The following is a 17,487-nucleotide window of genomic DNA, read 5'->3' as shown; positions in this document are numbered from 1 at the left end:
ACCTCTTTTATAAAGGGAAACCTGGCCAAGAGGGCACCTCAATAGGGAAATAAATAGATCAAACACACTACAGTGCATGCATGCATAGTACAGCACAAACCTACACTGACCTGTGCGAAGCCTCCAATCTCCTTGACCGAGACGTAGAGTCTGAAGAGGTCTAGGGGTTTGCGGCCCACAGCAGGCAGGTTGGTCATGCCCATGGCTTTTTCCTCGATAAAGCCCAGGTAGCGGTCCACCCACATCTTCCTCTCGAGCTCGGGGCCCAACTCGTACAGACGGGTGATCTTCTCGTTGGTTGTCGTGGAAGAGCTCGACTTCTGGAAGGCGGCAAGAGAGAGCCGTCATGAGGGAAAGGGTTGGGTTATAAACCCATTGGTCTTATTTTCCTTTAGTAGCTAGCTCATTGGCAACTGTAATAACCACGGAATAAAGTCAAAAGTATGATGGTAACACGTGTGCTAACAGTTTAAAAACAATATGGTTTATAACGTAGTTTCTTTTAACGTACACACAAGCCCTTAAACAAAATTGGACAGACAAAGCCATTATCTTATCACCTTGGATTTAGTCGGTTCCGTTTTCGGTGTTCCGTCCACTTTGTTGTTCATCTTCTGGCCCTGGTTAATTTTTCCATCCATACCAAACTCTGGACTTGGGGCCAAACCTAGGTACAAGGGTACATTGTGGGGTTGGGCACTGTTCAACAGCTTTTGAACAACAATTCTCGGGATCAGGACATATAACAAACAACTGCTGAACGACCAGAGGCAGCTGACATTTTTTTGTATTCTAATTTCAGACATTACAGACTAACAAAGATTCCCCTATAGAACTTATTTATACCGCGACCATTGTTCATTGACCAACGTTATCTTCAAACAGGATAGGAAGTGCTCTGGTGAAACCAATGCAAAAACTTTCCTCAAGTGTGACTTAGATTAACAACGACTGCACTAAAACAATATTTGTTTTGGAAAACTCATCCGTCTATACTAGAACTTTCAGATGAGAAAAAGGTCTAGTGTGAAAACACTGCAGACAAATTGCATCAGGCCTTACTTACTGGCCACCCCAAAGCAAACCTATGCCATAGACCACTGACCCAACCAAAGTCATCCTGACATATCAGAAATACTTGGGGCACCATGGAGCAACAGTATTGGACAACAGTACTCACCACTGGAGTTATTGGCCATGTTGGGCCCCATAGGGAAAGGTGAGCCGCCCTGCGCGTTCATCATGCCAGGCATGTTGTTCATGGGAGGGCCATAGGGGGCGCCAGGGCCCATCATGCCAGGGGGCATGTTGGGGTAGCCAGGCATCCTGAACGATGAGGGACAACCACACTTTTAGCATGTAGCATGATTTCAGAGTGAAAAACATTCCTCTCCTGCTGAAAAAAATCAGTTATGCAACAATATCACTAAATAAGAAAGACTTGAGTGCCATTGCAAGGGGGAATTCCTTGTTCTTGATACAAAAATGTCTAGTGACTTTGTACACCTGTGAAGACCGTAAAGCCTAGAGAGAAAATATGCTGAATCTGCATCTGAACTTTCCAATGTTTTTAATGTGTTTGGATGTAATGTGAGAGTCAGGTATTCCTCGTAGTGACGGGCTGGAGAACATCTCGTCTGCCTCTGCCTGTCTACCTCTCAGTGAGTCTGTCTTCATCTCATCTGCTCTCTGTTCTTTATTTCCTGCTGCTCTAATCACTCCTCTCACTGCCTTCACAGGACCTTCAAAGTATAGGAAAATCTACTAGTTAGGGCCAGATATCACATACTCAACACATTAACAATGATTTAAGAAATAACATATTGGGTGGAGGCACACACCTGTCTATATAAGGTCCTACAGTTGACAGTGCATGTCAAAGCAAAAACCAAGCCATGAGATCGAAGGAATTGTCCGTAGAGCCCAGAGACAGGATTGTGTCGAGGCACATATCTGGTGAAGGGTACCAAAAAAAGTCTGCAGCATTGACGGTCTCCAAGAACACAGTGGCCTCCATCATTCTTAAATGAAAGAAGTTTGGAACCACAAAGACTATTCCTAAAGCTTGCAGCCCGGCCAAACTGAACAATCGAGGGAGAACGGCCTTGGTCAGGGAGGTGACCAAGAACCCGATGGTCACTCTGATAGAGCTCCAGAGTTCCTCTGAAGATGGGAGAACCTTCCAGAAGGACAACCATCTCTGCAGAACTCCACCAATCAGGCCTTTTTGGTACAGAGGCCAGACAGAAGACACTCCTCAGTAAAAGGCAAAAGAGTCTGCTTGGAGTTTGCCAGAAGGCACCTAAATGATTCTCAGACCATATGAAACAAAGATTGAACTCTTTGGCCTGAATGCCAAGCGTCACGTCTGGAGGAAACCTGGTGGTGGCAGCAGCATGCTATGGGGACGTTTTTCAGTGGCGGGGACTGGGAGGCTAGTCAGGATCGAGGGAAAGATGAACGGAGCAAAGTACAGATATATCCTTGATGAAAACCTGCTCCAGAGTGCTCAGGACCTCAGACTGGGGACGAAGGTTTTATCTTCCAACAGGACAACAACTAAGCACACAGCCAAGACAATGCGGGAGTGGCTTCGGCACAAGTCTCGGAATGTCCTTGAGTGGCTCAGCCAGAGCCCGGACTTGAACCCCATTGAATATCTCTGGCAAAACCTAAAAATAGCTATGCAGTGATGCACCCCATCCAACCAACAGAGCTTGAGAGGATCTGCAGAGAAGAAACTTCCCAAATACAGGTGTGCCAAGCTTGTAAACGTCATACCTAAGAAGACTCGAGGCTGTAATCGCTGCCGAAGGTGCTTCAACAAAGTACTGAGTAGAGGGTCTGAATACTTATGTAAATGTGATTTTTCAGTTCTTATTTATAATAAATAATCAAACATTTCTAAAAAACTGTTTTTGCTTTGTCATTATTCGGTTGTGTAGCTTGATTAGGAAAAAACAACAACAATTTAATCAATTTTAGAATAACATGCTGACCACGCCGCCTACGCAAGCATTGCAAAATTAATATACATATACATGTTATTCAATAATTGAATCCAGACTGCTCGCACATGTCTGCATAGCCAGACACTAAAATAGAACTTGGTTCTATTTATGACGCACTGCAAGTCCTGCCTCTCCCATCTCCTCATTGGTTTATAGGAGCATATAACCACATGGGTGATTGAAAGATGAACCGAGGTCCACACTCCAGTCCAGTTGGTAATGCACCTTAAAGTTGGTTGCCAACCACCATATAAAGTCCAAAGAAGAAGCCTGAAGGAGGAGAGATTACTAAAAAAAAAAAAAAAAAACTTGTTTTACCTTTTTATCTGTGGATTAATTGTCGGAGTAGAGGACCTTGTGCATTTCAGGTAAAATAACAACCCAATGTTTATATCCCAGGACAAATTTGTATCCCTTTCTTTTATCCTGTCCCCAAATGAATATTGTTGGTTCATTTTGATATTTTAACCTGCGTGTCCTGATCACGTCTAGTGTGGGTGGACAAAATCAACATGCGCGTGAGCAAGCTGTCTGGTCAGCCTGTAAGGCTGTAACGTAACAAAATGTGGAAAAAGTCAAGGGCTCTGAATACTTTCCAAAATGCACTGTACATGTGTAATATTGTTTAGTAAAAAGTATAGTGTACCTGCTGTGTATGGAGTTGGTAGCAGCGTGTTGCATGACTACAGCTGCAGCCTCCTGGGCCTTCCGGTTGAGGCCGGGGGGAGGGCACATCCCTGAGCCCACCTGAGGTGGCATGTTACCCATGTTGGGTGGCATGTTGGGCCCCATGTTGGGGCCATAGGGACGCACTCCCACCTGGCCCGGAGGCATTCTACCAGGAGGGATGCCTGCAAATGGCAGCCCCCCTTGCCCAGACATGGGGTTGCCAGGGTTCATGGGGTTGCCCATGCCAGGGTAGTTGGCATTGGGCATGTTGTTGTATCCAGGTTGCCGGGGATAACCTGTAATAGAATGGACAAAAACAATGTGTGTAAAAAATGTATGTTAAAAAATACAAAATAAACACTGCTCTGGTGACATTGGGAAGACTAGTTATATGCGCAAAACAACAAACTAAATCTTTAATCAACTTGGGGTTCTGTTGTGAAAGGTGTACATGACTGCTCATGTCTTTTGAAGCTGTGCAGGGCACTATACCGAGCTGACAGTGGATTTGTGCACACGGAGATATGAGCCCACCATCATAGTGGCACCTCTACTGACAGGGGGGCTCTGCTATGTCAGCTGACTGTTCTCCATGGCTAAAAATAGCTGCGCTAGGCTAGGAGAGGGAGGGATGAGCTGATAGGAGGGAATTCCTATGAGGCAAAAATACATATTCCATGGATTTGGCTGGGGGAACAAACAAGAAGCAACTTGACAGGATGGTGAGATAATTAAGTGGGAAGCATTTATACATTGGCAGTCAAAATGATTAAAAGTCTATTTGGTATATCAACTGAGTTGTTATTTTTCAAGTGCACCAAATGTTGATATTTTGCCACCAGCCCCTTTCCTTTGTTGCACAGTGTAACCCACAGAACTCACCTTGTGGGCCATACTGCCCACCCTGAGGTCCGTAGCCCCCCATGGAGTTGTTCTGCTGCTGATAAGGTCCCATCCCAGGGTGCATCTGGCCTCCAGAGGACTGTCGGGGTGACAGGGGAGAGGCAGACTGTGGTGAGCTGTAGGGGGGCATCTGGGGGTTTCTCTGCATGAACCCTGGCAGGGTCAGAGAAGAGAGGGTGAAAGATGTTAATCCTCCAACAAAACACTGGAAATCTCTCATAAGACACATCAGAAGGCTTCGGTACAGAAATTTGCCAGTATTTACTTAGAACGTACATGGTAAAAATGGCAATTACATGTAATATTATTTGAAGTACCAGAAAGTACCTATTGTTACCACACTATTTTCTGGTAAGTACCAGGTACCATAAAAGAAAGTGCAGCCAAAGTTGCATTAAAACAGAACACTGTCAGTGATCCCTGCAGAGCGGGGTAGTACTGTGTGAGGGGATTCTCAGTTAGGGTGAACTCACCTCTGTCCTGGGCCATGGGAGACTGGCTCATGGCGGGGTGCACACTCCCGTCAGACTGAACACTCGATGGTCTAGGGGGAATCTGGGTCCCTAAACAACAGAAGGGTCGTCTCAGTATGTAAATAAGAAGTCTGAGTAGGAACAAGGCCACAAATGTCACTACTTAGTTAACAATATTTAAGGGACACTTAAATTAATCCAACAAAATGACCATAGATTGAAACACTTCCGGCGCCGACAGAGATGGCCGCCTCGCTTCGCGTTCCTAGGAAACTATGCAGTTTTTTGTTTTTTTACGTGTTATTTCTTACATTAGTACCCCAGGTCATCTTAGGTTTCATTACATACAGTCGAGAAGAACTACTGTATATAAGATCAGCGTCAACTCACCATCAGAACGACCAGGAATATGTTTTTCGCGACGCGGATCCTGTGTTCTGCCTTACAAACAGGACAACGGAATGGATTGCATACAGCGACCCAAAAGAAAAACGACTCCGAAAAAGAGGGAAACGAGGCGGTCTTCTGGTCAGACTCCGGAGACGGGCACACCGTGCACCACTCCCTAGCATTCTTCTTGCCAATGTCCAGTCTCTTGACAACAAGGTTGATGAAATCCGAGCAAGGGTAGCATTCCAGAGGGACATCAGAGACTGTAACGTTCTGTCCTTCACGGAAACATGGCTCACTGGAAAGACGCTATCTGAAGCGGTGCAGCCAACGGGTTTCTCCACGCATCGCGCAGACAGAAACAAACACCTTTCTGGTAAGAAGAGGGGTGGTGGCGTATGCCTTATGGCTAACGAGACATGGTGCGATGAAAGAAACATACAGGAACTCAAATCCTTCTGTTCACCTGATTTAGAATTCCTCACAATCAAATGTAGACCGCATTATCTACCAAGAGAATTCTCTTCGATTATAATCACAGCCGTATATATCCCCCCCAAGCAGACACATTGATGGCTCTGAACGAACTTTATTTAACTCTTTGCAAACTGGAAACCATTTATCCGGAGGCTGCATTCATTGTTGCTGGGGATTTTAACAAGGCTAATCTGAAAACAAGACTCCCTAAATTTTATCAGCATATCGATTGCGCAACCAGGGGTGGAAAAACCTTGGATCACTGTTACTCTAACTTCCGCGACGCATATAAGGCCCTGCCCCGCCCCCCTTTCGGAAAAGCTGACCACGACTCCATTTTGCTGATACCTGCCTACAGACAAAAACTAAAACAAGAAGCTCCCACGCTGAGGTCTGTCCAACGCTGGTCCGACCAAGCTGACTCCACACTCCAAGACTGCTTCCATCACGTGGACTGGGACATGTTTCGTATTGCGTCAGATAACAACATTGACGAATACGCTGATTCGGTGTGCGAGTTCATTAGAATGTGCGTTGAAGATGTCGTTCCCATAGCAATGATTAAAACATTCCCTAACCAGAAACCGTGGATTGATGGCAGCATTCGCATGAAACTGAAAGCGCGAACCACTGCTTTTAATCAGGGCAAGGTGTCTGGTAACATGACCGAGTACAAACAGTGCAGCTATTCCTCCGCAAGGCTATCAAACAAGCTAAGCGTCAGTACAGAGACAAAGTAGAATCTCAATTCAACGGCTCAGACACAAGAGGCATGTGGCAGGGTCTACAGTCAATCACGGACTACAGGAAGAAATCCAGCCCAGTCACGGACCAGGATGTCTTGCCCCCAGGCAGACTAAATAACTTTTTTGCCCGCATTGAGGACAATACAGTGCCACTGACACGGCCTGCAACGGAAACATGCGGTCTCTCCTTCACTGCAGCCGGGGTGAGTAAAACATTTAAACGAGTTAACCCTCGCAAGGCTGCAGGCCCAGACGGCATCCCCAGCCGCGCCCTCAGAGCATGCGCAGACCGGCTGGCTGGTGTGTTTACGGACATATTCAATCAATCCCTATACCAGTCTGCTGTTCCCACATGCTTCAAGAGGGCCACCATTGTTCCTGTTCCCAAGAAAGCTAAGGTAACTGAGCTAAATGACTACCGCCCCGTAGCACTCACTTCCGTCATCATGAAGTGCTTTGAGAGACTAGTCAAGGACCATATCACCTCCACCCTACCTGACACCCTAGACCCACTCCAATTTGCTTTACCGCCCAAATAGGTCCACAGACGACACAATCTCAACCACACTGCCCTAACCCATCTGGACAAGAGGAATACCTATGTGAGAATGCTGTTCATCGACTACAGCTCGGCATTCAACACCATAGTACCCTCCAAGCTCGTCATCAAGCTCGAGACCCTGGGTCTCGACCCCGCCCTGTGCAACTGGGTACTGGACTTCCTGACGGGCCGCCCCCAGGTGGTGAGGGTAGGTAACAACATCTCCTCCCCGCTGATCCTCAACACTGGGGCCCCACAAGGGTGCGTTCTGAGCCCTCTCCTGTACTCCCTGTTCACCCACGACTGCGTGGCCACGCACGCCTCCAACTCAATCATCAAGTTTGCGGACGACACAACAGTGGTAGGCTTGATTACCAACAACGACGAGACGGCCTACAGGGAGGAGGTGAGGGCCCTCGGAGTGTGGTGTCAGGAAAATAACCTCACACTCAACGTCAACAAAACTAAGGAGATGATTGTGGACTTCAGGAAACAGCAGAGGGAACACCCCCTATCCACATCGATGGAACAGTAGTGGAGAGAGTAGCAAGTTTTAAGTTCCTCGGCATACACATCACAGACAAACTGAATTGGTCCACTCACACAGACAGCATCGTGAAGAAGGCGCAGCAGCGCCTCTTCAACCTCAGGAGGCTGAAGAAATTCGGCTTGTCACCAAAAGCACTCACAAACTTCTACAGATGCACAATCGAGAGCATCCTGGCGGGCTGTATCACCGCCTGGTACGGCAACTGCTCCGCCCTCAACCGTAAGGCTCTCCAGAGGGTAGTGAGGTCTGCACAACGCATCACCGGGGGCAAACTACCTGCCCTCCAGGACACCTACACCACCCGATGTTACAGGAAGGCCATAAAGATCATCAAGGACATCAACCACCCGAGCCACTGCCTGTTCACCCCGCTATCATCCAGAAGGCGAGGTCAGTACAGGTGCATCAAAGCTGGGACCGAGAGACTGAAAAACAGCTTCTATCTCAAGGCCATCAGACTGTTAAACAGCCACCACTAACATTGAGTGGCTGCTGCCAACACACTGACACTGACTCAACTCCAACCACTTTAATAATGGGAATTGATGGGAAATGTAAATATATCACTAGCCACTTTAAACAATGCTACCTTATATAATGTTACTTACCCTACATTATTCATCTCATATGCATACGTATATACTGTACTCTATATCATCGACTGCATCCTTAGGTAATACATGTATCACTATCCACTTTAACTATGCCACTTTGTTTACATACTCATCTCATATGTATATACTGTACTCGATACCATCTACTGTATCTTGCCTATGCTGCTCTGTACCATCACTCATTCATATATCCTTATGTACATATTCTTTATCCCCTTACACTGTGTATAAGACAGTAGTTTAGGAATTGTTAGTTAGATTACTTGTTGGTTATTACTGCATTGTTGGAACTAGAAGCACAAGAATTTAGCTACACTCGCATTAACATCTGCTAACCATGTGTATGTGACAAATAAAATTTGATTTGATTTGGAGCAACTGCAGCCAAGCACCGTATCGTTTTAAAAGATTATTGGCTGAAGTAGCTCCACTGTTTCAATCTATGGTCATTTTGTTGTCATCGTGTATATGTATAACAAATTGCATGTGTCCTAGTACATGTCAGAAAAACCCATGTATGTGTGCGCACTCGTGTGTTCACCTGGCATTGTGGGGGGTGAGAGGGGTCCCGTGCGGGAGGTGGTGGCACTGGCAGGGGAGCCGGCGGGCGACGGCGAGGGCCCTCGGATGCCTGGCAGATGGGGAGAGGTGTGGGGCGAGAAGGGCGACTGGGCCAGGTTGCTCTGCTCACCCTGGCTGCTTGACACACCTGAAGTGCTCACGCCAGGACTCAGAGCGCCATCCGTGCCCGTGGGCAGGTCATCGATGGAGCCTGAGAGATCCTGCAGACACACAAGACAGGAGAGAACGGGGCCTATGGTGAGGAGACGCTGTGGAAAACGCCGGCCTGATGGAATCGACATGACAGCCATTAGCTGACTATACAGTTAGCAGTGAGACGTCTTGATAACGACTCCATGCACTTCCTGTAGCTCTGTCTACCAGCACAACAGAAGCACAAACAGGATGCAAGCACAATTTAATCTCCTCAGTCTTGGAAAGCATGGCAGCACACTTTCTACTAGATTTGGAGACATGTGACACACATAGTTATGGTTATTGATCTTGTCGAGGAAAAGAGAGCATATTAGAGCAGGGGGTTGTCATGGTTACGATGGATGTGTGCCGACTCAGCACGGAGCAGCCCTGCCATGTAAATTTGATACAATCTATACCGTCCCTTTCGCTCTCATTTTATCCAGGCCCGAGCTCTGCTCAAATGTACTAATATTCATCTCCCAGACTGCCACACAACATTTCTGCAAGTTCGCTACGCATGCCCAATGACATCTATAGACACACACACACTCAAATGCCATACAAAATAAACACGAGTAGCATTAATTAACCACAACACCGGTTTGACTATGTTAAGACTAAAATGGGTCATGGAATCACGCAAACATGTTTCAATGCATTATGATTTCAGAACAATGAAATAATTTGATTTATAGGCGTATATATACCTTTGCACAGGTTGGGTGAGGACTCACCGGTAGGCTGGACGGCCGGCCTTGTATGCTGACGTCCTCTGAGACACTTTTGGGCTGGTTGGAGGGAGGGGCGCTAGACTGGGAACTGAACGAGTCCTGGGATATCTCCTGGGGGAGAGAACGAGACAATCGGAATTGAAGAGCATTCACATACACATATATGCGTACATGAGAATACACAGTGACCATACCAATACCTTCCATCTGCTGAGCAAGTATGGCAACCGGTACTGCACGTTCAATGACGATATCAAAGGTACCTCAATCATAAAACATCAATTGTGTGCCTGCAAACACACACACACACACCATATTCAGATGTACCTGCTGTGGTGGAGGAGGGAAGCGTTGGTAAGGTGACTGCTGTGACTGTTGCTGTTGTTGCTGTGGAGGATTCTGGGAGTAGGATGCAGGCTGGACCTGTGGATGCTGGCTGTGACCTGGTGGTTGCTGAGGGGGTTGAGCGGGTGTCTGGGGTTGCTGCTGCTGTGTGGAGAGCTGCTGTGGGCCCTGCGTGGGTGGATAGCTAAGCTGGGGCTGCGACCCTGCTGGGACCTGGGAGCTGGCTTGCTGTGGTGGCTGGCTGGGAGGCCCCTGCTGCTGGGGGTAAGGAGGCTGACCAGACTGGGTCTGAGCCTGGACAGGGCCCTGGGAGTAGGGAGTTTGAGACTGTGGGGGCCCTTGGGATGGACCTGGCTGCGGGCCCTGGGACTGGGGGGGCATATGGGGCTGCGGATAGGGCGGCCCACCCTGGGCATGTGAGGATGACGTCTGGGAAGGGTGGGGCTGCTGAGGGTAGGGTGTTTGACCACCCTGCTGTCCTGCAGGTGCCTGGGGGTAGGGCCCTTGCTGCTGGCCTGGGTGTGAAGCCTGGCCCTGTTGGCTGTAGTAGGGCCCTTGGCCCGGAGGCCCATAGCCTCCTGGTCCCTGCTGTCCATAAGATTGCATCTACACACAAATACATATGAAAGTTAGAAATCAAACAAATGGGTAGGCATATGATAAGCAAGCCATATAGTAGTGTGTGAAGAGAAGGAAGGCTGATTTCGGTGTGAGAGAATGTAGGATTAAGTCAGCTTGATGACACCACTGACCTGCTGCCCGTAATGCATGCCTCCCATAGCCCCAGGGGTGCGGCCCTGAATGGCCACCGGGTATCTCTGGGAGGTAAGTGGACCGTAGCCTTGGCCCGGGTATGCATGACCCTGCTGGGCTCCTGGGGGAGGCCCCTGCCCAGGCTGTTGGGAGTATGGACTGCCCCCAACATACGGCTGGCCTCTCATTTTAGCCATCGGATCCATTGCACCTGGGGGCTGTGGAGCAGAAGATCAAATACATGAACAACACTTCATAACATGAACACTATAAAAAATTATGAGAGGTGCGGGTGACAGGATGTACCATAGATCACAAAAGACTTGGATGCGGGCAGATGACTACACTATAGTTTATAAGCACTTTAATTATCTAGCAGGGGTCTCTCATGCAAGCCAACTCACACATTTCAAGTTTCCCAACACAGCAAGAGCTATAGGGATGAATTTTCCCATCCTGATAGGTACAAAAACAGAAAATATGACAGAAGGCAAGTCAACAGAACACGTGAAAGCATTACAAGAGCCAAGGGAACAAGGGGAGTTTTATTTATTACATTTTTCCCACGATCATTAACCTTTTTTGTGCCAAAGTTACGGAGCAATATATATATGGCCAATATGGAGGTATATATATATATATATATATCAAATTGTGTTAAACTATAGTTTTGGCAAGTCGGTTAGGACATCTACTTTGTGCATGACAAGTCATTTTTCAACAATTTTTTACAGACAGATTATTTCACTTATAACTCACTGTATCACAATTCCAGTGGGTCAGAAGTTTACATACACTAAGTTGACTATGCCATGTCATGGCCTTAGAAGCTTCTGATAGGCTAATTGACATAATGTGTCAATTGGAGGTGTACCTTTGGATGTATTTCAAGGCCTACCTTCAAACTCAGTGCCTCTTTGCTTGACATCAGAAAACCAAAAGAAATCAGCCAAGACCTCAGGAAAAAAATTGTTGACCTCCACAAGTCTGGTGCATCCATCTGGTGCTCAGCATGGAAGAAGCCACTGCTCCAAAGCCGCCATTAAAAAAAGCAAGACTACGGTTTGCAACTGCACATGGGGACAAAGATCATACTTTTTGGAGAAATGTCCTCTGGTCTGATGAAACAAAAATGGAACTGTTTGGCCATAACTACCATCGTTATGTTTGGAGGAAAAAGGGGGAGGCTTGCAATCCGAAGAACACCATCCCAAATGTAAAGCACAGGGGTGGCAGCATCATGTTGTGGGGGTGCTTTGCTGCAGGAGGGACTGGTGCACTTCAAAGTAGATGGCATCATGAGGGAGGAAAATGATTTGGATATATTGAAGCAACATCTCAAGACATCAGTCAGGAAGTTAAAGCTTGGTCGCAAATGTGTCTTCCAAATGGACAATGACCCCAAGCATACTTCCAAAGTTGTGGAAAAATGGCTTAAGGACAACAAAATCAGGGTATTGGAGTGGCCATCAGAAAGCCCTGACCTCAATCCCATAGAAAATTTGTGGGCAGAACTGAAAAAGCGTGTGCGAGCAAGGAAGCCTACAAACCTGACTCAGTTACACCAGCTTTGTCAGGAGGAATGGGCCAAAATTCACCCAACCTATTGTGGGAAGCTTGTGGAAGGCTACCCGAAACATTTGACCCAAGTTTAAATTGTTTAAGGCAATACTACCAAATACTAATTGAGTATATGTAAACTCCTGACCCACTGGGAATGTGATGAAAGAAATAAAAGCTGAAATAAATCTTTGTCAACTATTATTCTGACATTTCACATTCTTAAAATAAAGTGGTGATCCTAACTGACCTAAGACAGAATTTTTACTAGAAATAAATGTCACAAATTGTGAAAAACTGAGTATAAATGTATTTTGCTATGGTGTATGTAAACTTCCGACTTCAACTGTATGTATACATGTATGTATGTATGTATGTATGTATGTATGTATGTATGTATGTATGTATGTATGTATGTATGTATGTATGTATGTATGCATGTATGTATGTATGTATGTATGCATGCATGTATGTACGTATGTACATTGCCTTGCGAAAGTATTCGGCCCCCTTGAACTTTGCGAACATTTGCCACATTTCAGGCTTCAAACATAAAGATGTAAACTGTATTTTTTTGTGAAGAACCAACAACAAGTGGGACACAATCATGAAGTGGAACGACATCTATTGGATATTTCAAACTTTTTTAACAAATCAAAAACTGAAAAATTGGGCGTGCAAATTATTCAGCCCCTTTACTTTCAGTGCAGCAAACTCTCTCCAGAAGTTCAGTGAGGATCTCTGAATGATCCAATGTTGACCTAAATGACTAATGATGATAAATACAATCCACCTGTGTGTAATCAAATCTCCGTATAAATGCACCTGCACTGTGATAGTCTCAGAGGTCCGTTAAAAGCAAAAGCGCAGAGAGCATCATGAAGAACAAGGAACACACCAGGCAGGTCCGAGATACTGCTGTGAAGAAGTTTAAAGCCGGATTTGGATACAAAAAGATTTCCCAAGCTTTAAACATCCCAAGGAGCACTGTGCAAGCAATAATATTGAAATGAAAGGAGTATCAGACCACTGCAAATCTACCAAGACCTGGCCGTCACTCTAAACTTTCAGCTCATACAAGGAGAAGACTGATCAGAGATGCAGCCAAGAGGCCCATGATCACTCTGGATGAACTGCAGAGATCTACAGCTGAGGTGGGAGACTCTGTCCATAGGACAACAATCAGTCGTATATTGCACAAATCTGGCCTTTATGGAAGAGTGGCAAGAAGAAAGCCATTTCTTAAAGATATCCATAAAAAGTGTTGTATAAAGTTTGCCACAAGCCACCTGGGAGACACACCAAACATGTGGAAGAAGGTGCTCTGGTCAGATGAAACCAAAATTGAACTTTTTGGCAACAATGCAAAACGTTATGTTTGGCGTAAAAGCAACACAGCTCATCACCCTGACCACACCATCCCCACTGTCAAACATGGTGGTGGCAGCATCATGGTTTGGGCCTGCTTTTCTTCAGCAGGGACAGGGAAGATGGTTAAAATTGATAGGAAGATGGATGGAGCCAAATACAGGACCATTCTGGAAGAAAACCTGATGGAGTCTGCAAAAGACCTGAGACTGGGACGGACATGTGTCTTCCAACAAGACAATGATCCAAAACATAAAGCAAAATCTACAATGGAATGGTTCAAAAATAAACATATCCAGGTGTTAGAATGGCCAAGTCAAATTCCAGACCTGAATCCAATCGAGAATCTGTGGAAAGAACTGAAAACTGCTGTTCACAAATGCTCTCCATCCAACCTCACTGAGCTCGAGCTGTTTTGCAAGGAGGAATGGGAAAAAATGTCAGTCTCTCGATATGCAAAACTGATAGAGACATACCCCAAGCGACTTACAGCTGTAATCGCAGCAAAAGGTGGCGCTACAAAGTATTAACTTAAGGGGGCTGAATAATTTTGCACGCCCAATTTTTCAGTTTTTGATTTGTTAAAAAAATTTGAAATATCCAATAAATGTCGTTCCACTTCATGATTGTGTCCCACTTGTTGATTCTTCACAAAAAAATACAGTTTTATATCTTTATGTTTGAAGCCTGAAATGTGGCAAAAGGTCGCAAAGTTCAAGGGGGCCGAATACTTTCGCAAGGCACAGTATGTATGTATGTATGTATGTATGTATATATATATATATATGTGTATGTATGTATGTATGTATGTATGTATATATATATATATATATATATATTATACAGTGGTGCAAAAAAAGTATTTTGTCAGCCACCAAGTGCGCAAGTTCTCCCACTTAAAAAGATGAGGCCTGTAATTTTCATCATAGGTACACTTCAACTATGACAGACAAAATTAGGAAAAAAAAATCCAGAAAATCACATTGTATGATTTTTAATGAATTTATTTGCAAATTATAGTGGAAAATAAGTATTTAGTCAATAAAAGTTTCTCAATACTTTGTTATATACCCTTTGTTGGCAATGACAGAGGTCAAACGTTTTCTGTAAGTCTTCACAAGGTTTTCACACACTGTTGCTGGCATTTTGGCTCATTCCTCCATGCAGATCTCCTCCAGAGCAGTGATGTTTTGGGGCTGTTGCTGGGCAACACAGACTTTCAACTCCCTCCAAAGATTTTCTATGTGGTTGAGATCTGGAGACTGCCTAGGCCACTAGGCCTTGAAATGCTTCTTATGAAGCCACTCCGTTGTTGCCACTCCTTTGTTGCCCGGGCGCTGTGTTTGGGATCATTGTCATGCTGAAAGACCCAGCCACGTTTCATCCTCAATGCCCTTGCTGATGGGAGGTTTTCACTAAAAATCTCACAATACATGGCCCCATTCACTCTTTCCTTTACACGGATCAGTCATCCTGGTCCCTTTGCAGAAAAACAGCCCCAAAGCATGATGTTTCCACCCCCATGCTTCACAGTAGGTATGATGTTCTTTGGATGCAACTCAGCATTCTTTGTCCTCCAAACACGACGAGTTGAGTTACCAAAAAGTTCTATTTTGGTTTCATCTGACCATATGACATTCTCCCAATCTTCTTTTGGATCATCCAAATGCTCTCTAGCAAACTTCAGACGGGCCTGGACATGTACTGGCTTAAGCAGGGGGACACGTCTGGCACTGCAGGATTTGAGTCCCTGGCGGCGTAGTGTGTTACTGATGGTAGGCTTTGTTACTTTGGTCCCAGCTCTCTGCAGGTCATTCACTAGGTCTCCCCGTGTGGTTCTGGGATTTTTGCTCACCGTTCTTGTGATCATTTTGACCCCACGGGGTGAGAACTTGCATGGAGCCCCAGATCGAGGGAGATTATTTAGTGGTCTTGTATGTCTTCCATTTCCTAATAATTGCTCCCACAGTTGATTTCTTCAAACCAAGCTGCTTACCTATTGCAGATTCTGTCTTCCCAGCCTGCTGCAGGTCTACAATTTTGTTTCTGGTGTCCTTTGACAGCTCTTTGGTCTTGGCCATAGTGGAGTTTGGAGTGTGACTGTTTGAGGTTGTGGACAGGTGTCTTTTATACTGATAACAAGTTCAAACAGGTGCCATTAATACAGGTAACGAGTGGAGGACAGAGGAGCCTCTTAAAGAAGAAGTTACAGGTCTGTGAGAGCCAGAAATCTTGCTTGTTTGTAGATGACCAAATACTTATTTTCCACCATAATTTGCAAATAAATTCATTAAAAATCCTACAATGCGATTTTCTGATTTTTTTCTAATTTTGGCTGTCATAGTTTAAGTATACCTATGATGAAAATTACAGGCCTCTCATCTTTTTAAGTGGGAGAACTTGCACAATTGGTGACTGACACACATATATATATATATATATATATATATATATATATATATATATATATATATATATATATATATATATATATATATATATATATAATAATAATAATAATCTCAAATGGAGGGCAGTCTGCCCAATCTTAAATAAAAACATCCTTAGCTGTGCTTCTGTTTGGTTCGAGGCCAAACCGGTTTCCCATTATTTTTGGGGGGCGGGGGGGGGGGGGTGGCAATTCTGGCTCTGAATGAATGACATCATAAATGGAGGGAGAAGTAGCCTACTCACTGTTCTCTGTTATGATGCGAACACAACTATGAGGTATCGTCTCAATGGAGAAAGTTTTCTTAAATCTCTAGGCCTCCATCTCCTCAACATTATAATTTCACTCTGTAAATCGCTAACCTTAGGCCTATCCGTTTAACTTGCTCAACTCAAAACAACCTAAACAAGGGTCATCAAAAGATTCCATGTCAATAACAACATTAATAACAACAAATGGACAAGCTAATTAAAACATTAATTTACCACAGTCGATTCTTATGGGCTTGGATTCTTTATCTGTACCCTTGTCAATGCACACTGCTCTGAGACTTGAGACAGCTCTGGCACGTCACTGCTAAACAAAGGCCTTTAGAAATGGAGGGCAAAAAGCGTTTCTTGACATTTCCCAGCTTCCAGATAATTAATTGAAATAAATAAAAGCAGCACATGGCTAATCTGCATAAGACAGAGTGGAGACTCCCTAGGCGGGGGAGAGGCGGCTGGACGGTCTCTGTGATTGGCCAAGGGGGTTAGAAGGAATTCTTAGTCACACAGACACAGAGTGGCACATGAGATACAGCAGCTACTCATGCCACACACACGGCTCATGTTCACCTCACTATGCAGTGTCAACACAGGAATGTATGTCATTGATAGATGAACCCATCAAATGGGACATAGTGGATGATGTCTCCCTAACATGTTAACATTGGCATGCATTACCATTACCAACCGAACAAAGATCCTATTGATGACCAAAACAGTGTCAGGTAGAAGTAAAGGTGAGTGAGTATTACCGCTTAAATATGCTAGTGAGTTATGGCATGTAACCAAAGACAACTGGGCATCCATCAGATTGGCCACACTGTAGTTTCGAAGCATGTATATATATATATATATATACACATACACACACACGCATTTCAT

The 17,487-nt window shown here is 45.1% G+C and overlaps 1 protein-coding gene across 2 annotated transcripts in view; it reads right to left on the bottom strand.

The window, feature by feature from the left end:
* Positions 1-17,487, bottom strand: part of LOC135522510 (AT-rich interactive domain-containing protein 1A-like) — a 30,714-nt gene that overhangs the window by 10,291 nt on the left and 2,936 nt on the right. Inside the window, exons 2-11 of one of the 2 annotated variants that reach the window (XM_064948816.1) lie at positions 10,962-11,180; positions 10,192-10,815; positions 9,841-9,975; positions 8,916-9,156; positions 5,057-5,146; positions 4,563-4,736; positions 3,658-3,976; positions 1,181-1,326; positions 561-667; positions 111-320 (exon numbers count right to left, since the gene is read on the bottom strand). In XM_064948816.1, coding sequence (XP_064804888.1) covers positions 111-320; positions 561-667; positions 1,181-1,326; positions 3,658-3,976; positions 4,563-4,736; positions 5,057-5,146; positions 8,916-9,156; positions 9,841-9,975; positions 10,192-10,815; positions 10,962-11,180 — 2,265 coding nt within the window. The remainder of the gene's footprint in view (positions 1-110; positions 321-560; positions 668-1,180; positions 1,327-3,657; positions 3,977-4,562; positions 4,737-5,056; positions 5,147-8,915; positions 9,157-9,840; positions 9,976-10,191; positions 10,816-10,961; positions 11,181-17,487) is intronic. The other variant, XM_064948817.1, reaches the window with a different exon arrangement.

The sequence above is a fragment of the Oncorhynchus masou genome, chromosome 30 (genome assembly GCF_036934945.1).
Source record: "Oncorhynchus masou masou isolate Uvic2021 chromosome 30, UVic_Omas_1.1, whole genome shotgun sequence".
Classification (NCBI taxonomy): domain Eukaryota; kingdom Metazoa; phylum Chordata; class Actinopteri; order Salmoniformes; family Salmonidae; genus Oncorhynchus; species Oncorhynchus masou.
This window is presented reverse-complemented; position numbering and strand designations above follow the sequence as displayed.